Consider the following 22,660-nt stretch of genomic DNA (forward strand, 5'->3'; position numbering starts at 1 on the left):
CGCCACTGCGAATTACTCCCTAGTGTCGTTTTGTGAGATATATAGGTTACGCAGCAGAGAAAGAGTGACAGTTGTTGATTATACAATAAGATTTTTAACTATTTTATAATTAAATTTGGTGCCATGCAAGGTCGATTTCGTTATATGGAGTATTAGATTTAATTTAGGTGAAAAATTAACTTATAAAGGAATTGTACTAATAACTTTAAATTCATGCATATAGTATTTATTTGCAACTCTTCTTCACGAAATACTATCTACTGTAGTGACGATTTAAGAGTGACAATTATAGTAGGTATACTATTATTATGTGTATAGTGTTCCTAACTTTGTAGCAGCGGTGGAAAAAATGCTGAAATATATCGGAAATATAGTAAAAATATTGAATTTTTAGATAGATATGGTTTCCAGAAACTCGGCATCATCTTCCATCGCCTGCATCGTCTCCGGCGCTAAGCAAACTTCCACGTCGATTCCGCCATCCGCGGCGGCCGGATAAAGTTTGATATTCCCATCAAACCGCTCAATGGTCCCACTCAGGGCGGCAATCGGCTTTCCCCATCCAAAATCGTTGACATACACATTATGCCGATGCGAGCTCGCAATCATCACCCCAGTGCTTCTTTTCGGCGGAGGAAAACCCCCAAATAGCACAGGATTCCTCACCCAACTCTCTACCGTTTTGACAACCGCTTCGCCGCCCTGCGCAGCAACATGCTCGTTGATCTTCCTCGCCGCGTGCCCCAACCCTCTCTCCACCAGCTCCCACGCACTCATCGACGCCGAAGAACCGTTGAACGCGTTGCCGAAGTAGCCCTCCGGCAGAGGTATCCTCGCCCTCGCGCCGATCGCCATCAAGATGCGAACCTCCTCGTCCGCACCGTGCGGATTCCGGCTGCGAGTTGTGGTCCGCCATAGATGAGCGGAGAGTGCTTGCAGAGTCGAGATTTTATCGCTGCCGGCTTCGGAATTGGCTTTCGATTTCAGCTTTCCTAAACTCTCCTTGCTGAAGTGGAAAAGCCTCGCCAGTAATGGAGGCGGAGGGTACCTAATCATGACACAAAAGAAATCGTTTTGTCTATATAAAAATATTAATTATGATCAAATACTACTACGAGTAATAAAAAGATATAGGAGTAGTAAAATAAATCAGACTAAATTATAATAACTACTCATTTCGCTGCATCGCAAATGATCAACTTCTTTTCCTATTCCTCCTTTGAGTCCATCCATCCCTAATTAATTGTCACTTTTTGACCGGATACGAATTTTAAGAAATGTAAAAAATTAATTGAAAAAGTTAATGGAATGTAAGATCCATTTGGTTTTATAATAAAATGTGAGTGAAGTGAGTTAATGTAACGTGAGATCTACTTACCATTTATGGTAAACTGAAGTGTGATAATTATTGAGAAACAGATCGAAATAGAAAAGAGTGACAATTATCGGGGACGGAGGTAGTATAAAAGATAAGAAAAGAACAGAGTAAAAAGGAACAATTATTTTTCTGTTTGAAAAAGAAATCAATAGTTTGAATTAGGATTGATTACTTGAGACGGAAAATAAATTAAATCAGTAAAATACACTTAAATTACTCCCTCCGTCCCCGTAAGAGTCACACTTTTCCATTTCGGTCTGTCCTCAATTAAGAGTCACACTTCATTTTTACCATAAATGATAGTAGGTCCCGCATTCCACTAACTTACTTCACTCACATTTTATTATAAAACCAATATAAAAAAGTGGGTCTCACATTCCACTAACTTTTTGAATCAATTTTTCTTTACATTTCTTAAAATCCGTGCCCGGTCAAACTGTGACTGTTAATGGGGGACGGAGGGAGTAATATGGAAAATATCAGCTCAATTCCTGAATAAAATAAAAAAAAATCCATACCGGATTTTATCCAAGGGCGGGAGAGGGATAAGGCGGTTGCTGGTCGGGAACCAACGGTCGAAAACAGGGAGTTTGGATATCGTGGCAGAACCACGCGACAGCTCGGACCAGGAGTTGATGAAATGCCAGAGAGAGACACCGTCCACGACGGCGTGATTGGCGGTGAAGCCGAGGAAGACTCCGTCGGCGAGCTGAGTGACTTGCACGCCCAACAGAGGCTTGGAGAGGCCGTCGGAGTTGCAGTATTCGCCCAGTGGGAAGAGATCGGATACTGTCTCCGGTATGTATTTGGATCCCAAGATGTCAGAAATGGAAAGAGAGGAGGCGTCTGCGTAGATGAATTCGGCTCCGGCGTTGTTGCAGTCGAGGAAGTAGTAAAACGAGTTATCGGCGGCAGGATCTGCGGCGAGGCGGCCGGCGAGGGGTGGGAAGAAGTCGAGAGCGCGGGAAAATGAGTTTTTGAGGCGGAGAATAAGCGAAGTTTGGTCAAATTCTGGCTTACGAAAGAAAAGACCTCTCTGCATAGGGTTGAGTTGGAGTATTTGCAGATCCCACGGAGTTAGATCTAATCTTGACATGGGATTGGGAGCTGCATCCATGCTTGTCGTTCCAATCAGACATGAAGAAATCACCACGACATTCGTCATCTCTAGATATTTCGAGAGGCAGATTTTAGATTATTTTTTCCGTGCAAGAACTATCTTTATCCTCCTTACGCAAGTGAGCTGATATTCATATGCTCACCAGACACAGTTTATGTATTATCCAATCAGTGATTGACACATGAGGATAATGTAATAGTACTGTATCATTCCAATGACGCATGAGGATAATGATATTAATAAACAAATATTCCCTCCATCCCACAAAAGATATCACATTTCTGGGACGGCACGAGATTTTATGAGGTTTTATTTTATTTGTTAGGTGGAAAGAAAAATAATATTTATATTATTATAAGAGAGACTTTTTTCTAAAAATGAAAATGTGACATATTTAGTGGGACAAACTAAAAAGGAAAATGAGACATTGGAACGGAGGGAGTACTATATTTTGGTCCAATGATACTTCCTATATTTATTAATCCTTATGTATCCCCACTAAATTGAGTTGTACTCCTTCCGTCCCAAATAGTTTGTCTCATTTTTCCATTTCGGTCCGTCACATGGAATAAACGAGGTCCGTCCGTCCATGAAATATTGTCCAACTTTAATTAGATACGGATTTTAAGAAATACACCCTCTATCCTAGTTTAAGAGTCTTGTTTTGTCATTTCTGTCTGTCCAAGTTTAAGAGTCTCATTTAGAATTTGTCATATTTTGACATAAAATTTGGCCTCATTGTTGATGAAATTTACACTCAAATGTCATTACTTTCATTAAAATAAAACAAAACAAAATGCTAAACATACAAAAAGTCAAAAGGGTCTCATTTTCCACTACCTCATTTCAATTATTACACACTTCAACAATCACTACCTCACTTCATTTATTACACACTCCAACAATTTTTGAAAACTCGTGCCCTAGCTAAATTGCACTTCTAAACAGGGACGGAGGGAGTATGAAATAAAGTGAGTTGAAAAATTAGTGGAATAAGGATCTCACATTTTTATATTAATTTTATAATATAATGTGAGTTAATTTTACCAAAAATAGATAAAACAGCAAAGTGGACAACTTTTCACGGACGGACTAAAAAGGAAAAATTGGACAATATTTCATGGGGAAGGAGTACTTCTTCCATCCACCATTAGGAGTTCTTGATGACACGAGTTTTAAGAAATGTTAAGAAAAGTAGGTAAAAAAAGTTAGTGGAATATAGGTCTCATTTGTATATTCAGTATTAGTTTTAAATAAAATGTGAGTGAAATGAGTTAATGGAATGCGTAACCCTAGTACTATTTATGGTAAAATTAAATCGTGACTCTTATCGGTGGACGGACTAAAATGGAAAAAATTGAGAGAGTATTTCTCAAAAACAATTATAAGAATTGTGTTTCATCGTGTTTGATTGTGTTTTTTTTATAATGTATTGTATATTGAAACATTTACTCCGTACAAATGAACAAACTGGTTTATGAGTTACTCCATTCGTCCCAGATAATTTGGGACACTTTGATCCGGCATGGGTTTTAAGAAATCTAATGGAAAGTGAGTTGAAAAAGTTGGTGGGATGTAGGTCCTACTTTTAAAGTATTAGTTTTATAATAAAATGTGAGTAAGAATGAGTTAGTGGAATATGAGGTTCATTACCAAAAATGATAAAAGTGAAATGAGACAAATTATTTGGGACGGCCCGAAATGAAATACTGGGTCGAATTATCTAAGACGGAGGGAGTATATACTAAAGGTTCTCTTAGTTGGTGCCCCGTTACAAGACCAATATCGGCCCAACCGATATCCCCCTTTTTTTTTTATTTAAGTCAATTTTTAATCCAATATATATACCTTGTTCCCCATCAATTCACATTCATCCATTTTCAATCTCAATTTCAATTTTTGTTTTCTCCATGAGGATATGAATTTGAGCTTTTTAACGTCAATTCACATTTTATCTATCTTTATCTTGTTTTTTTTAATGTATGATGTTTTATTTATGTTTTTAATAAAATTTGTTTTTTTGTTGTACATTACGATGTTTTTAATTTACACCAACAATTAAAAGTGAAATATAAAAAAATAGTGATGATGTGAGAATGAGATGGACTTTGAGATAGGCTCGGGGATGGACTCTCATTGCAGGGAGATAGACTCTGAGATGAGCCTGCTGACGTGGCATGAGAAAATGGAGATAGGCCCTGAGATGGGTTCCGAATAGAGGTCACCTTTGGACTTATAAAATCATTGTGGTATAACATAAAATTGATTCACAAAAATATATTCTTTCTTGCTCATTGTGAAAAGACGAGATCACGTTGATAATCAATACTCTCTCCGTTCCACTACAAGTGATGGATTTCTTTTGAGCACGAGATTTAAGAAAAATGATATGTATTGAGTTAAAGTAAAGAGAATAAAGTATGAGAGAAGAAAAAGTAAAAAAGATGAAGAGAGAATAAAATAAAAGGAGAGAATAAAGTAAGAGAGATGGAATAATAAAGTAAGAAAGTGTTAAAGTTTTGTTTATTTGTAAAAGAAGGAAATTGATCACTTATGGTGGGACAACCCAAAATGGAAAGTTGATCACTTGTGATGGGACGGAGGGAGTATTTTTTTTTTTAATCTTTGTAATTTGCATTAGAAATTATGGCAGTATTCGTTATAAACTTATACTCCCTACGTCTATGAAAAATAGACCACATTTACCATTTTGAGTGGTCCTCGAAAAATAGACTAAGTTTGAAAAAGTACTCCACATTTGTTACCTAATGGAATACAATTAAACACTACTAATAATATATATGGACTTCACATTTCACTAACACCACTTATCGTAAAATGCACGATCTAATAAAATTATGATGTATTGGATAATGATATGGAGTAGTATAATATTCTAGAGGTAATGTTATTATTATTGCATTTATCGTGTATCTCGAGAGAATTCGATTAAAAATATTATCAAAATGTATTCAGAAAAAAAAATATTATAAGAAATCTATAGTATTATAACGATAAATAATATCTCTAAACTAAACCACCCTTGAAAAAAATATGTTAATTAAGTAAAATTAGTAAGAAATTTAAATTAATTAATAGATCTGAAAATCTTAATTATAAAAATAAATAAATAAAAATAAAATCCAGAGTATTCGATTTGGACAGATATATAAAATGATATAATTGAGTTTATATTATATACTCCTGCTTGATTGACTAAGCAATAAACCAACATGAAAGCCCAGTCATCATGAATTTATGGCCTAGATCCATTTGCACCCTATTACTCCCCCTGTCCCCTCCAAATAGCGTTGGAACTAATTTTAGCTCTATTCTCCAGTCAGATTTCTTTCCTTTCCAGGAAAGTTTTATCGGATTTATAGACTACTGCCACACCAAGAGTTATACCCAATCAGGTCTTGTACTACAAATTAAGGCCTTAGCAATACTCATTTGAAATACAATAAGAATTTGATGCATAAACTGGACAGCTTTATAAGTTCATAATTTCTGTACTGAAATGGAGACGTTTACAATATGTAGAAAATCCCTAAAGTTCAAGAAACTGCAAAAGGCAATTTCAATGGGCGAGAGCTGCAATGAACTCGGGATCATCTTCCATGGCCACCATTTTGTCAGCAGCAAGGCTAACTTCCAAATCGACGCCCCCAGATTCGGCCGCCGGAAAAATGGTGATCTTCCCATCGACATTTCGCCCTCTTCCACACCTCACTGCAACGGGCTTCCCCCACCCGAAATCATTCCCGTACACGTCGTGGCGAGGCGATCCGATGATCAAAAACGAAGGCCATTTTCTAATAAACGCCCGATTCTCAGAATCTTCAAAGTTTTGGATTGCTGCTTCACGCGTCTGCTGCTTCACCAGCTCATTGATCTTCACCGCAGCGTAGCCTATTCCATTCTGCAACAGCTCATGCCTAGTCAATGAAGTTCCAGCCGTATAAATCGCGTTCCCAAAATAGCCCTCATCCCAACCGATCCTTGACCTTGCACCCACTATTAAAGTGAAGTCCACTTCTTCGCTATTTACATTAGTATGCATATTTATGGTCCGCCACAGCAGAGCAGAGAGTGCTTGATACGACGATATTTTATCACTTCCGCCTGTAGAATTGGCCTTATTTTTAAGTTTGGTCAAGCTTTCTTTCCCCAAGTGGAAGACCTTCCTCAGCAATGGAGGAGTTTCCACCATCGGCGGAGGAAGGTGATTGCTGTGGCCCCCTACTTTTACCGGCTCGATGGATCGTGAGAACACTGGAGTTTTTGATATGGTCTTTAAACCGCGAGAGATTTCAGACCAAGAGTTGATGAAGTGCCAGAAGGAAGTGCCGTCCACGACTGCGTGATTGGCGGCGCAGCCCAGGAATAGGCCGTCTGCCAGCTCGGTGACCTGCACCGCCAGCAGAGGCTTCGAAATGGCTTCGAAGTTGGTGAGGTTTTCGAGCGGGAAGAAGGAGTAGACGATTTCCGGGATGTATTTGGGTCCAATGAGGTCGGAGACAGAGACGGCGGCAGCGACTGCGTGAGTGAACTCGGCTCCGGAGTTGTTGCAGTCGACGAAGTAGCTCTTTGTGCCGTCTTCGTGATGGGTGGCGGAGAGACGGCCGGCAAGGGGTGGAAAGGAGTTTAGTGTGCGGGAGAGTGAGTTTTTGAGGTGAGAGATGATGTTTTGGGAATGAGGTTTGTGGTAAATGAGGCCTCTTTGAATGGGGACGATCGGTAGTAATCGTAAATCCCATGGATTAAGCTCTAATGTTGTGATGGTGTTTGCAATTTCTTTGTTTTCCCTTCCAACGAGACAAGAATATATCACCTCCATCTTTGACATCAATTTTCTTCAAAATGCTTTGATCAACAATTATTTCACGTGCATATATATATGAACATGACATGACTATTGTTTTCTTTGACAAGGACCACCTTTCTATAAAGGTTATTATTTGTATATATTCCATCCATCCTTTAAAACACCTACTTCCATTTCTGTTCCGTCTTTAAAAATTTGTCGCCATTCACGGTTATTATTTTTGACAGTGCACCCTACATTCAACTAACTCATTCATAGTACATTTTATTATAAAACTAATATATAAAAGTAGGATCCACATGACACCAACTTTTTCAACTCATTTTCTATTACATTTTTTAAAACTCGTGTGCGGGTCAAATGATGACGAATTTATTAGGGATGGGGCGAGTAATTGTGAAACAACTAATCGTCAAATATAATTGTGAAACAACTACTCCCTCCGTCCCAGATAATTCGGGACACTTTAACCCAAGACGGGTTTTAAGAAATTTAATGGAAAGTGAAATTGAAAAAGTTGGTGGGATATGGGTCCTACTTTTAAAGTACTCCCTCCGTCCCAAGGAAGATAACTCCTTTCTTGGACGACACGGGATTTTATGCAGCTTACATTTTGTGTGCTAAGAGGAGAGAGCAAAGTAAGAGAGAGGGAATAAAGTAGAGATAAATGTGTTTTCATTTTAAGTAATGTGTCATCTTAATTGGAACAAACCAAAAAGGAAAGTGAGTCATCTTCAATGGGACGGAGGGAGTATTAGTTTTATAATAAAATGTGAGTAGAAATTAGTTAGTGGAATATGGGGTCCACTACCAAAAATGGTAAAAGTGAAGTGGGACAAATTATGTGGGACGACCCGAAATGGAATACTGGGTCGAATTATCTGGGACGGAGGGAGTAATCGACTAACTGGTATTCGCCAAGACGTTGAATCAAATCGAGACCAGGTACAACAAGGTGAAGCCGGCGTGGGCGTGCAAGCAGAACAAGGAGCAGCTCCGCAAGTGTTGAGATCGGATCAAGCTCCACATCAACAATTTTAGGGATATTTGCACGAAGTTGAAGGACGAAAGGGACAGCGACGAGAGCATGGAGGATGCCATCCAGAAGGCAATGGCTGAGTACCAGTCAAAGCATGGCCAGTTCAAATTCTACCAAATTTGGTTGATTTTGAAGGACAAGCTGAAGTTCGACGGAGGGATACCGGTCGCATCCTCAGCGCTGAAGTGGACGAAGATAACCGCCAATGGCGATTACACGAGCAGCGGCGGCCCGTCACAAATGGATCTTAACGTTGAGCCGGAAGGGAGTTCCGACATGCCAACGTCTACTTTTAGGCGTCCCGTTGGCAACAAGACGACCAAAGCCCAGGCCAGAGGGAAGGTGGCCGTGTCTGGATCTGGATCGGCTCCCCCATCGCCGTCTACTCAGCTCGTGGCCTCAGCGCTTCAGGAGTTCGGTGGTTTTCGCGAGAGTTATAATTATAGGTTGGTACTTGACTTAACCACCAACCTTCCAAGTATCACCAATTCGCATAGGATTGAGAAGATAATCAAGAATATGAGCAAGAAATTAGATTTTCTTTTAAATTTAGTAATGTAGTTTTTTTTAAAATTAAGCATAATGTAGTTTTTTTTTATTAAGTAACGTAGGTGTTTGATTAAATTTGTGATTTTTAATATAATATACTTATATTGGTATATTAGTAATTGAAAAAAAAACAGTAACATTGAAAATTAAATGAAAAATGAATTTAAATTGATAGGGCGACACTAGGGGGAAACCAATGCAGAAGGAAGGACCGAACTAAAAAAATGCTGATGTGGCGATCACTAGGACGGACGATCTTTCCACCACTGTGGATGCTCTTGTAGTAGTATTCGTTATATGTAGACTTATATGTTGACGTAGTATTTGATATATATAAAAATATGCATGATTCAATAAAATTCTGATAAACTCTCTCAGTTCCAACTAAGTTGAGTCATATTCCTTTTTGGATATCCCAACTAAGTTGAGTCATTTTATTTTTAGAAAAAAAACAAAACATTCAATTACTCTTACTTTATTCTATCACATATTTTACTCTATCTTTATCTTTCTAACTTTATCGGTGTGCCCAAAAAGTTTTGAACGGAGGGGTGTTAGATAATGATATGGAGTATATAATATTCTAGAGGTATTGAGATTATTATGGCATTAAGTCGAGTATCTCGTGAGAATTCGATTAACAATATTCCCAAAATGTTTTTTTTAGAAAAAAAAATACTTCCTTCGTTTCATAGTAGATGTCACATTTTCTTTTTCAATTTATTCTACAAAAGATGTTATATTTTCTTTTTTAGAAAAACACTCTCTCACTTTAATGTAAATATACTATTTTTTCTCTCCACCTAACACACAAAACATCTTCTAAAATTTCGTGTTATTCTCCAATCATGTCATTTATTATGGGACGGAGGGAGTATTATAAGAAATATATTGTAATTTATTCTATTAAATATTTAATATCTCTAAACTAAACCACGCTTGAAAAAATATGTTAATTAAGTAAAATTAGTAAGAAATTTAAATTAATTAATAGATCTGAAAATATTAAGTATAAAAATAAATAAATTAAAATGAAAACCAGAGTATTCGATTTGGATAGACATGAATTGAGACATTGAGTTTACATTGATTTGACTAAGCAAAAGCCCTGTCAAATATCATGAATTTGTGGCCTAGTCCATTCACACCCCACTACATCATAGCGTTGGACTAAGTTTTATTGGATTTATAGAACAATAAGCCTATGCAACCAAATTTATAGAATAAGAACATCTCCAATGGTCGGCTAGCGACCGGCTAGCCGATTCGTCGCGCTGGCCGATCGGCTAGCCGAACCATTGAGTCCGGCAGTCAGATCAACGGCAAAATCGGCTGGAAATTTTGGCGTGCGCTTGGCCGCCATTGTGGCGTGCCGATCGGCCAGCGCAGAATTTTTTTTTTTTTTTTTTAAACCTATATAAACGCGATTTTCTCTCTCTCTAAATTTCTATACAAGAGCAACATCCAACGATGGACAACATACAACTAGACCCCTGTTCGGCTAGCGGCAAACTAACACAGATTCAAGGCATACTAACATTTTTTAATGTATTTTTTTAATAAATAAGTGAGGAGTAGAGTGGGGCGGTGGCTCGTGTGTGGAAGCCCGGATTTTTTTTTTATTATGTAATTTTTTTGATTTTTAGTTAATGTACTTTTTTTTATTTAAATAAAATTAACGAATTTTTTCCGTATATATGTCGTAAATTTAATTCCGTATTGTGATTTTAATTCCATAAATGTAGTATTTTTTGAATTATTTTTATTGCGGCTGGCCTATGGCTGGCCTAAATCTGATGTGGCAGGTGGATTTTTAGTGCTGCTGACGTGGCAGGGGGAGAAACTGCTGGCCGATTTTTGGCCAAAGTACCATCGGAGATGCTCTAATGGCAATGCTCATTTGAATTACGTGGCCGAATTAACAACTTCATAAAAATTTGATTACAAAAATTTCAATCAATCACAATTTCTTTACTGAAAATGAGACGTTTACAATATGTGGAAAATCACAAAGAGTCTGACATAGTCCAACTTCAGCATAACATCATGTAAATTGTTGTTCATTTATAAAAAACGTAAAAGGTCAAAAAAGAGAGAAGGCAAATTCAATGGGCAAGAGCTGCAGTGAACTCGGTATCATTTTCCATGGCCACCATTTTCTCAGCTGCAAGACTAACTTCCAAATCGACGCCGCCACATTCAGCCGCTGCAAAAACTGTGATCTTCCCATCGATATCTCGTCCTCTTCCACACCTCACCGCAACGGGCTTCCCCCATCCAAAATCATTCCCGTACACGTCGTGGCGAGGCGATCCGATGATGAAAAACGAAGGCAATTTCCTAATAAACGCCCGATTCTCAGAATCTTCAAAGTTTTCCATTACTGCTTCACGTGTCTGCTGCTTCACCAGCTCATTGATCTTCACCGCAGCGTAGCCTATTCCATTCTGCAACAGCTCACGCTCAGTAGTTGAAGTTCCAGCCGTATAAATCGCGTTCCCAAAATAGCCCTCGTCCAAACCAATTCTTGACCTTGCACCCACTACTAGGGCGAAGTAAATTTCTCGGCTACTACTCATATTCATATTTGTGAATTTCTGGCAACGCGTAATGGTCCGCCACAACAGAGCTGCGAGTGCTTGATACGACGATATTTTATCACTTCCGCCGGTAGAATTGGCTTTATTTTTGAGCTCGGTCAACCTTTCCTTCCCCAAGTGGAAGACCTTCCTCAGCAATGGAGGAGTTTCCACCATCGGCCGAGGAGTAAGGTGATTGCCTACTTTTACGGGCTTGGTGGATCTTGAGAACACTGGAGTTTTTGATATGTTCTTCAAACCGCGAGATATTTCAGACCAAGAGTTGATGAAATGCCAGAAGGAGGTGCCGTCCACGACTGCGTGATTGGCGGCGCAGCCCAGGAATAGGCCGTCGGCCAGCTCGGTGACCTGCACCGCCAGCAGAGGCTTCGAAATGGCTTCGAAGTTGGTGAGGCTGTCAAGCGGGAAGAAGGAGTAGACGATTTCCGGGATGTATTTTGGCCCGATGAGGTCGGAGACAGAGATGGAGGCAGTGGCTGCGTGAGTGAATTCGGCTCCGGCGTTGTTGCAGTCGACAAAGTAGCTCTTTGTGCAGTCGTCGTGATGGGTGGCGGAGAGACGGCCGGCGAGGGGCGGAAAGAAGTTTAGTGTGCGGGAGAGAGAGTTTTTGAGGTGAGAGATGATGTTTTGGGATTGAGGTTTGTGATATATGAGGCCTCTTTGAATGGGGACGATTGGTAGTAATCGTAAATCCCATGGATTAAGCTCTAATCTTGTGATGCTGTTTGCAATTTCATTGTTTTCCCTTCCAACAAGACAAGAAGATATCATCTCCATCTTTGACGTCAATTTTCTTCTAAATGCTTTTGATCAACAATTATCTCACTTGCTTATATGAACACGACATGACTATTGTTTTCTTTGACAATGACCACCTATCTGTAAAGGTAGTTATTTGAATATAATTGTGAAACAACTTATTGACTAATTAATTGCATGACCAACAAGTTGTTTTAATTTATACGCTTCAACAGCCTATACATTATAATCATATGCATAATTATTTTTGAGAGTACATCATATAAGAATTTAAATGATAATAGTAGTTACACCTAATGAACTAATTTAATACTACTATCTGTCGTAGACCAGCTTAATAATAGTCAGTTAATTATTACTACATGAACTATAGACCACTTAGAGTATTTTTCATGAACTTTAGCGTCTAATCATTTTCTCATTAAATCAAATATTTTTAGCCAAATTTTATCACGTGTGGCTGATCATAAATTCTATGTGGACTCATTGGCCATCAAACTAGACAACGTCATTTAGATAAGCAAAAAAAAAACAATGTTTTATTACATAAAACAAGAACTCATTATGTTTTCTTCTTTTCTTCAATATTTTCTTTCATCTCCTTCTCCTGATGTCCTTACAGAGAAAACTCATATCTATCTCTGTTCTTCAAGCAACGCCTTTCCTATTCGGTGTCTGCTCGTCGTTGGCAGCCACCGCCAACCGTATGTCAGCTTCTGCTTCTCGAATTTTATTTCCTGCTAGTGCTAGCAAACCACCTCTGAGACAAAGGGGGATGTATTGAGTCCGATGTGAAGTGAGGGAATTAATGAGTAGAGAGACGATATTATGATTATGCTTAATTCATTTTTCCCCCTCTTTTAGTAAAAATAAAGTTGAAATTATTTTTTAACAAATGACATTATCTTAATGTTTCAAACTTAGCAATTCAACTCTAATTTTGTGACTCACCTCCGTATTACTTGGTATATAGCTAATGGTCACGCCATATATGATTTAATTTATCTGGAATACTTGATCATGAAATTTTGTATCGTAGTCGATCATCGAGCAATCAAGTTCTCCATCGAGTAGAGTGAATTTTGGAGCCCAAATTCATTTTGGGCCCTCTAAGAAACAAAACATAGAAGAGAGATTTTTGCTGGGTCACATAGCTAGAAAAGGAACCCCAAGAACGTGGCTAGATAAGAGCCACGTAAAACATGCAAAATATTCGGACCATCAATTTTTTACTTAGACATTATAATCCGATATGAATATAAATGAAAATATATGGATTTGGATAAAGCCTTATTAGATTCTTGTCCTTATTGCATGGGTCTACTAGTTAAAAATTCGATAATTCGGGTTGTGTTCAGTTTGGATGTGGATTAACATATTAAGAAATTATATTACTCCCTCCGTCCCACAGAAGTTGGCACACTTTTCTTTTTAGTTTGTCCCACAAAAGATGTCACATTTTCCTTTTTGGAAAAAGTTCTCTCTCACATGAATATAAAAAATATATTTTCTTTCTCCATTTAACACACAAAACAAAACCTCCTAAAATACCGTGCCATTTTCAAAGTATGCCAACTTCTCTGGGACGGAGGGAGTATTATTTTTATTAACTTTTTCAAAAAACTATATTTACTTTAGTTATTTAATTTCATGTAAATCAGATTTAAATTGTGAAAATGAATTTTTATCAAGTAAATCTAGTTTAAAAATTAGGTTTAATCGTGTAATATTATGTATAATCATGTAATATCAGGTTTTAGTCATGTAACATCGGATTCGGGTCGTTATCGTTTCTTGTTAACCCATATTATATCGTGTCGTTAACGGGTTTGTATCGAATTCGGATCGTATTTAGGTTTGAAGGTAGCAGGTCGGGTTCAGGTTAGGCCTTATTGGGTTGGGCAGTTATCGGGTTGACTCGATAAACCCAATCCGCACGATTTTTTATCCCTACAAAATATCTCCAAAACTCTCGGCCACTCCTCGCCTAGCAAAATTATTGCTCTATCCACCATAAAAAAGAAAAATCTCTATAAAACATGATTCACCATTCTTCCGAAAAATTAATAAAATAAAAATTCCACAGATGGCGAATAACAAAATCGAGGTGATTACCTCATGTATGGTTGGAACGGCAGGAAATGAGGCAGCTCCAATGTCAAGATTAGCTCTAACTTCATGGGATTCGAAAATACTCAATATCAATCCTATGCTTAGAGGTCTTTTCTTTCTCGTGGCAGGAGGGCTAAGGGTATGCTGGCGGCTAAGCCCCCGCTGCAGCGGTGGCTTGGCCCTGTATGTGTAGTTCCGTCACTGTGGATAATTCATAAAGGAAATAATATTACAATATTATATTTATTATTTTTTTAAAGAATAATGTTTAAATTGTCAAAAATATATTTTTATCATATAAACCAAGTTTAAAAATTAAATTTAATTATGTAATATTATGTTTTATCATTTAATATCGGATTCGGGCCATGTGTCTTATCAACCAATATTATCATGTAGTTAATTGTTTTGTTTGGACTTGAAAATAGCTAGTTGTTCTAGTTAGACATTACTCCCTCCGTCTGCCATTAGGAGTCTCATTCATGGGCGGCACGAGTTTTAAGAAATGTTAAGAAAAGTGGGTGCAAAAAAGTTAGTGGAATATGGGTCTCACTTGTTTATATTAGTTTTAAATGAAATGTGAGTGTAATGAGTTAGTGGAAGGTGGGACCCTATTACCATTTATGGCATAAATGAACCGGGACTCACTAAAATAGAAAAACGGGACTCCTATTCACGGACAGAGGGAATATTTCATTAGGTAGCTATCCACGAGGAGGGAGATCCCTTACCGTGCCAATAAACACAGCAGCTGGTGCTGTGCATTAAAGCTACACCGTTTCACTCTCATTTTTCCTTCCCCTCATTCTTATCTATTTATTGCTATTATAATAAACATCATCAATAAAAAATAAAAATTGACTCCTACAAATTTGTATATGCGTTTGACTCCTTCCCTTATTACCTCTAATCTATACGTATCATATCAAATCTTTAAACTGTATAAAATCTATAAACAATACATCTATGGAAATAATTAGTAATTTCATACTCCCTCCGTCCACAAAAAATAGAACAATTGGTGTATGACACGAGTTTTAATGTAGAATTGGTAAAGTAAGAGAGAAGGAGAAAAAGTAAGTGAGGTGTAGTGTTAGTGGAATGATATGTATGATTATTATTTGTTGAAAACTTTCCAAAAATGAATGTGCTCTATTTTTTGTGGACGGCCAAAAAATGGAAAATGTGTCCTATTTATTGTGGATGGAGGGAGTAGCATATTTTTATATTTAATTCATTTATTAATTGTTAGTGTATAAAATAAAGTACTATTACATTAATTTAGAAAGCACCCAATTTGTCAAGAAATAGACTAAATTTAGGAAATTAAAATTTGGTACTCATATAAAAACAAAATACACAAAATAACATTAGATATAACAAACATATGTCAATATTTTATCATGTTTCTGAATCAAAAAATACAATAGAGATACACATGTTTCATCATGTTTCTAAATCAAAAAATACAATAGAGACACACATGGAATGTCTATTTAATCAAACAGGCTAATAATTTCAATAATCTCGATCTCGAATGTTGGCATTAGATGCATCTCAATATGTTCGATCAACAGAAGACGTTTGATCAAATGATGCCTACATGAAAAAGAAAAGGATAAATCATAACTAATCACACCAAAAAAAAAATATTATGGCATAAAGAATCACACCATTAACATTTAGGTGAAACTTAAATGATTTGGAGTCCTTTCTGGGCACGCATGAGATGTCGAAAGCGCTGAACTAGAAGTAGGCAATGCATTTTTGTGCTCCAACATCCTACAATTATTAAAAAATATGCAAATAATTAAAACATATTTTCCACATATGCAAAAGTATAATGCGTCTACTTTATGGTCTTATGATTTGCTTTTCTTTGCTTTGGCTGAAGTTCCACCCAATTTTTCAACCGTTTCGAACCTCTTACACTAATTCTTTTCTTGAATCCTCTTGGTACCTTTGTAGTCAGGACTGTTGAAGAGATGTTCGCATTGTTACTGTTGTCTTGGACGTCTTCAGCTAAATGCATTTCCATTACTTTCTTTTGTAGATTAGAAATTGAATCGTGCACCAAAGAGAAAGTTGATTGATAAATAGAAGCTTCAGTCACCAGTCGTATGAGCATTAGACATACCCTTCGATACCGCTTAAGTAATTTGTAACTTAGGATCTTCTTCAACCTCATTACCTATATAGTCATGCACCACACATGTTCTAATTTTTCTTGTCCACCTTTTAAGAATATAACTCTCTGGAAGTAACTTCACGTATAACACATCAAACACTTTCACACAATGACAACATATCAACTCAATCATCTCAAACCTTCGACAACTACAACAAATCAACTTCGTGTTAGGATCATATATCACCCTCCATTCCCTATCATGATTGATTAGTCCAACAACATATTCACATAATGATCATATTTCCTCTCTATGCTTTATGTATGCAGCTGCAAACAAGAGAAACTCCTTTTGAAATAGGTCAAATATAGATGGAGTATAGATATTAGAAAGTTGTTGTAACATAGCTGAGCTCTTTAACCTCAATCTAGGTAGTTTTTGGCATGCCTCAAAATCACATGTTAGTTCATTGCATCTGTCTATCCATATCCATTTGCCCATAAAGACATTAGTTATCTGTTCATCCATATCCATTTGGCTCGCATGATAAAATGATGGATTTTTAGATAACTGATCTTGAAAGTATCTCATTAGACAACCAACTTCGCCATATAGCATGCTTCTTTGTCTCTTAGATCGAAGATAATTCTTAGCATCCAATAGAGTGTAACCAATCCCATCTCTTCCTCCAACTTGTCTAGCCATCAAATTAAAAGTTGATTTTTGCATAATTCCAACATCATCTGCCAAATCAATCTCATGTGCTTAAACGTCAGTAATGTTACGTTGAGAAGATAACATGTGCACTATCTCAGGAAGATGGAGAGGATGGTTATGCTCGTCCACAAACTCATTCACTTTATATACACCCTTCACATAAGTGACCCCCAATCGTACTTTACAATTTGTTCGAGTCTCATGTTGAGAATTGAGCACCAAGCAATTTCTGTTGTCTTCTTTGCGCACACCTTCCTTACAACAAACATATTTAAAGGATGTTATTTGCCGGTTTTTATATTTTTGTTAAAATAATGTTTCCTAACTCCGAATCCAACTTTCCCTCCATATTGAACCCAATACATCCAAGCGTCATCGAAGCTGTTAAATTCCATACCAATTCTAGGCTTGTAATCAGAATCCGAACTTAAATCCATTAGAGTAAATCAATTGCAAAACTAAAAAACAAACAAACACAATATGATTTTATAACTAACAACAAATTACTTGTTTAAAACACATTATATATACATAAAAAAACATAAGCAAATCCAAATTTACATGCTTAAATTAAATTGATGAATTAATAGTGTTTCAAGTAAGGATTCAGATTCAGATTCATATACATGAATCATTTTCCACAAAATTTTAGCAAATAATTGTCTAGAAATTAGTTCTTTGTCCTCAACATTAGCTCAAGTAATAAAGTTATAAATCAAATGGAAACAAGAATTTTGGTTAGCTGTGCCGAAATAAATAACCATAACGATGGAAACAAGAAAAATCTTTATAAGAGCATTAGCAATGGAGGGCCGATGGGAGGGCCTTCCCCATCGGCCTCCATAGCCCCACCGCTGCGGCAGAACGGCCTTCTGGCGGCTCCCCCATCTCTCTCCAAATGGGCCGATGTATCAACCTTGGTCATTGACGAGGGCTAGTCGATCAGCCTTCCATTGTGGAGCAAGGGCCTATCGGCGGCCCTCCCATTTTATTTTTTTGTTTTTTTATATTTTTTTATTCCATTTTTTCTACTATAAATACCACATCCCATTATTTACATTTCCTACACCAACATCTTATCTTCTCACATTTTATCTCAATACACTTTCTCTCTCTAGTACATTATTAAATGTCTTCCCATAGCGATTCCAACGACGAAGTCTTAAATCGAGTGGTGTCGGGGCGGCACGACGTCGTGAAGAAGCGAACCAACGAAGATTTGCGTACTAATATTTTTGGTTCTAATAAAAATTAAAACAAAATAGTGATGATGTGGAAATGAAATGGAATGGGAAGGCCCTACGGGAGGGCCCTTCCATTGCAGGGAGATAGACCATTTGATCAAATGCTGATGTGGAATGGGAGGACCCTTTCATTGTGAATGCTGTAAAACATGTTCCACGATTCTTCTGATAGTAAATTATTAAAAAAAAGTCCAAAGATGACGAATAACAAAATCGAGGTGATTTCTTCATGTCTGGTTGGAATGGCAGGCAATGAGACAACTCCAATGTCAAGATTAGCTCTAACTCCATGGGATTTGAAATTACTCAATCTCAATCCCATGCTTAGAGGTCTTAGGCCATCTCCAACCATTTACACCAAACTCAAATCCATTTTTGAGTTTGGGTCACACCAAAAAGTAGTTTTACTCCAAACTCAAACCCAAAAGAATATTGCATATTTATATTCTTTTTATACCTTTTCAATTATACCTACATATTTACTTAAATTACATATTAGTCCCATAATATTTTATCAATAATTTATGTAACTTAAATAATTATACAAAATTTTTTTATTAATATATTTATGTATTAAATATACTTTATATTAAAAAAATTACACTACTTTTAAAATTAAATACACTAAACTTGCAATAATAAAATTCAAATATAAATTGAAACTCATTTAAATATATCGCAATTACATAAAACATATCACGGTAAACATAAAAAATAGCTAAAATTCAAGACTCGAAATTTGTGTATTGTTCCCACAAATGATCAACTAGCGCATTTTGAAGTTCCAGATGTGCACTTTTATTTCTTATTGTGTCATATCGGGTCATATACTCTTGAAATAATAACAAGATTTTTTCAGCAATATTCATTCCTATTAAGTTATTATTTGTAAAAAACATAATTTATTATAATATGGTCAACTTGACTAATTTCTATTTATTTACTTTTATTAGAAAAATATATGTAAATTCCATGAACAAATTGTGTCTAAATTATGCGGCTGATAGTTTGAATCAACTATCAAGTACTACTGTACTAGTACACAAATTGACAGTATACAAATTGGCCGCCGGCTGATTCAACTATCAAAATAATAATAAGGACTATTATGCAATATTTAAAACTTTTTTGCAGTAGATACTCAATTTTGGTGTTCACTTCAAATTTGGTGTTGTTTGATTAAAAAACCAAAAAATGGGTATAGGTATGGAGTATGGTTGGAGCATATTTTTACACCAAAAATGAGATTTGGTGTATGGTTGGAGGTGGTCTTATCTTTCCAAAACCTGAATTTGACCAAACTTCGCTTATTCTCCGCCTCAAAAACTCATTTTCCCGCGCCCTCGACTTCTTCCCGCCCCTCGCCGGACGCATTGGCGCCGATCCAGCCGCCGATAACTCATTTTACTACTTCCTAGACTGCAACAACGCCGGAGCCGAATTCATCCACGCAGACGCCTCCTCTGTTTCCATTTCAGACATTTTGGGACCCAAATACATACCCGAGACAGTGTCCAATCTCTTCCCACTAGGCGAATACCGCAACTCCGACGGCCTCACGAAGCCTCTCCTTGGCGCGCAAGTCACTCAGCTCGCCGGCGGAGTCTTTCTCGGATACACCGCCAATCATGCCGTCGTGGACGGCCTCCCTCTGGCATTTCATCAACTCCTGGTCCAAGCTGTCGCGTGGTTCCGCCACGATATCGAAATCCCCTGTTTTCGAGCGTTGGCTCACGAAACGCCTTATCCCTCTCCCGCCGCTGGAGAAATTTTGGGTCCCTCCGCAGCCTCCGGTTCTGGCGAGGCTTTTCCACTTCAGCAAGGAGAGTTTAGGTAATCTGAAATCGAAAGCCAATTCGGAAGCCGGTATCGATAAAATCTCGGCTGTGCAAGCAATCTTCGCTTTCCTATGGCGGAGCACAACTCGGTGCCGGAATCCGCACGGTGTGGACGGGGAGGTTTTCATCATGCTGGGGATCGGCGCGAGGGCGAGAGTACCTCTACCGGAGGGCTATTTCGGGAACGCGTTCAACGGTTCAGTGATTGCAATGAGAGCGGCGGAGCTGTTGGAGAGAGGGTTAAGGTTAGGGCACGCAGCGAGGAAGATCAACGATAATATTGGTGCACAGGGCGGTGAAGCAGTTGTGAAAACGGTTGAGAGTTGGGAGAAGAATCATGTGGTGCTCAGCTGCAGGAGTATTCCTCCGCCGGAAACAAGCAATGTGGTTGTGATTGCGAGTTCAAATCGGTATAATATGTATGGCAACGATTTTGGATGGGGAAGCCGATTGCAGTCGTAAGTGGAACGATTTAGCAATTTGATGGAACTATGAGAATTTTTCCGGCCGCGGCGGACGGCGGAATTGACGTGGAAGTTTGCTTAGCGCAGGAGACAATGCAGGCGATTGAAGATGACGCGGAGTTTATGGCAACAATAAATCGGAAGGGATCACCTACAACAAATCCTAAAACAGATCTTAAAACCCACTTACGAAGAAATAAAATGGATCCCACCATCACTTATTAAAATTGCGCATGTTTATAAGATTATTTTATTTTGTTGTGAATTTATTTTAGGATTTGTTTTAGGGTTGCAGGTGATCCCTTCCAGCAATCAACCTTTCGGAAAATTGATTGAACTAACTTTTGGTAATGCAATTTAAAAAAATTAATATCATGTACTTTTTTTGTTTTTTAATTAGCTGTGAACTTCACCACATTGACTTGGTGATGATTTTATCTCATCTATATAAGAGTGGATAACTCTCCCCCTTCTAAGATCTTTTAAGAGGTGAGTGGCTCATTTCTAATATTGTATTAGAGCGGGCTAAGTCGATGATGAATTTATCTCTTTATCTCTTCCCTTGCCTATCCACGTGTTTCTCTTGCCTATCCACGTGTGGAAGTCTGATGTGTCATTCTGATGATCCTAGTTTGTCTACATAAGCATGAATAACCCTTCCTCTTATAAGGCCTTTTAAGAGGTGAGTGACTTATTTCTAATAACGTTGACGGTTCTTTCTTTGAGAAATAGGGAAGGTTGACGATAGTAGCCAGAACTTTATGCTTCTTGCGCCCATGTGACAGAGGCCAGAGGGGAGGTGGAAATAGAGAGTTGATATTATGATTATTTTAAATTTATTTTTTACCCTTTCGGTGAAAATAAAGTTGAATTTTTTTATAACAAACTTGATCGATCAAATGATATTACCTTGATGTCTCGACCTGGTATTTCAGCTTTACTCTTTTTTACTCATCTCCGTTTTATTAATAAGTATTGCTGGTTGGTGCACCATAGTATAATTCAATTTAGTTGAAATACTTAGATCACAAAAAATTAACTATATGTTAAAAGTTGATATAGTGATACAACTTTCCATTATATTCAAGGAATATAAAAAAAATCCTAAATTGGTCCTTATGTAAGTTCGACTTAACTATTGGTTATTATGCTCGATCGATTATCGATCCAATTAGAGTGAATCTTGGAGCCCAAATTCATTTTGGACCCCTTAAGAAGTAAAGCAAAGATTAGAGAATCAGCCCACTTTTGGTGAGGTAATTACAATTTATATACAAAATGTTTCACCAATGTTTCAATTGAGTACGAAATATTTTAAGCTAATAAATATCATACAAAAAGTTTAATTAGTATTACGAATTAGTACATTCCATCTAAAATCACTAACACTATTACTTTTTCTTATTTTTCTCCAAAATTATACCTAAAAAACATGATATTATTTCTCAAAATAATACCTTATGCATTGCCATATGGGCATTTTATCAAGCAATTAATTCACATTTAACTTTCAGCTAATATTTGTAGCTAATTTTAGAGTCGAAAATGATGAAAAATAAGAAAAAATAATGATGTTAGTGATTTTTATATGGCAGAATGTACTAATTTGAAATGCTAATCAAACTTTTTGTATGATATTTATTAACTTAAAATATTTTGTACTCAATTAAAATATTGGTGAAACATTTTGTATGCAAGGAGCTAATTACCCCACTTTTGGTGGGTCACAATTCAATTTTAAATTTGAATGCATTGTTTAGCTAGGAAAAGAATTTAACACCAAGAAAGACTTTAAACTTGAATGATTTGTTTACCTAGGAAAAGAAGAATTAAGTTTAAATTTTAACTTAACACTGGGTGGTTTTCACCCCATTAATCGAGGA

The 22,660-nt window shown here is 37.1% G+C and overlaps 3 protein-coding genes and 1 pseudogene across 3 annotated transcripts; 1 reads left to right on the top strand and 3 right to left on the bottom strand.

The window, feature by feature from the left end:
* Window positions 1-272: 272 nt before the first annotated feature.
* LOC125203479 (protein ENHANCED PSEUDOMONAS SUSCEPTIBILITY 1-like) lies at window positions 273-2,611 on the bottom strand. Its single transcript, XM_048101835.1, has 2 exons — window positions 1,897-2,611; window positions 273-1,048 (listed from the first exon to the last, which is right to left on the bottom strand). Exons 1-2 carry the CDS (start codon window positions 2,541-2,543, stop codon window positions 391-393), a joined length of 1,305 nt encoding a protein of 434 aa, XP_047957792.1. The 5' UTR covers window positions 2,544-2,611; the 3' UTR covers window positions 273-390.
* A 3,383-nt stretch (window positions 2,612-5,994) lies between these two features.
* On the bottom strand, window positions 5,995-7,338 carry LOC125193645 (uncharacterized acetyltransferase At3g50280-like). Its single transcript, XM_048091486.1, has one exon. It carries the CDS (start codon window positions 7,336-7,338, stop codon window positions 6,079-6,081), a length of 1,260 nt encoding a protein of 419 aa, XP_047947443.1. The 3' UTR covers window positions 5,995-6,078.
* A 3,481-nt stretch (window positions 7,339-10,819) lies between these two features.
* Window positions 10,820-12,340, bottom strand: LOC125214109 (uncharacterized acetyltransferase At3g50280-like). Its single transcript, XM_048114996.1, has one exon. It carries the CDS (start codon window positions 12,289-12,291, stop codon window positions 11,020-11,022), a length of 1,272 nt encoding a protein of 423 aa, XP_047970953.1. The 5' UTR covers window positions 12,292-12,340; the 3' UTR covers window positions 10,820-11,019.
* A 6,332-nt stretch (window positions 12,341-18,672) lies between these two features.
* On the top strand, window positions 18,673-21,002 carry LOC125193656 (annotated as a pseudogene).
* Window positions 21,003-22,660: the final 1,658 nt, after the last annotated feature.

Source organism: Salvia hispanica, chromosome 1, assembly GCF_023119035.1.
Source record: "Salvia hispanica cultivar TCC Black 2014 chromosome 1, UniMelb_Shisp_WGS_1.0, whole genome shotgun sequence".
NCBI classification, from domain to species: domain Eukaryota; kingdom Viridiplantae; phylum Streptophyta; class Magnoliopsida; order Lamiales; family Lamiaceae; genus Salvia; species Salvia hispanica.

Excerpts from the sequence above, each read along its gene's own strand:
- LOC125203479 (XM_048101835.1), bottom strand. The coding sequence starts at position 2,543 with ATGACGAATGTCGTGGTGATTTCTTCATGTCTGATTGGAACGACAAGC. Across the intron at positions 1,049-1,896 it reads CCGCCCTTGGATAAAATCCG|GTACCCTCCGCCTCCATTAC; the intron begins GTATGGATTTTT and ends TGTCATGATTAG.
- LOC125193645 (XM_048091486.1), bottom strand. The coding sequence starts at position 7,338 with ATGGAGGTGATATATTCTTGTCTCGTTGGAAGGGAAAACAAAGAAATT.
- LOC125214109 (XM_048114996.1), bottom strand. The coding sequence starts at position 12,291 with ATGGAGATGATATCTTCTTGTCTTGTTGGAAGGGAAAACAATGAAATT.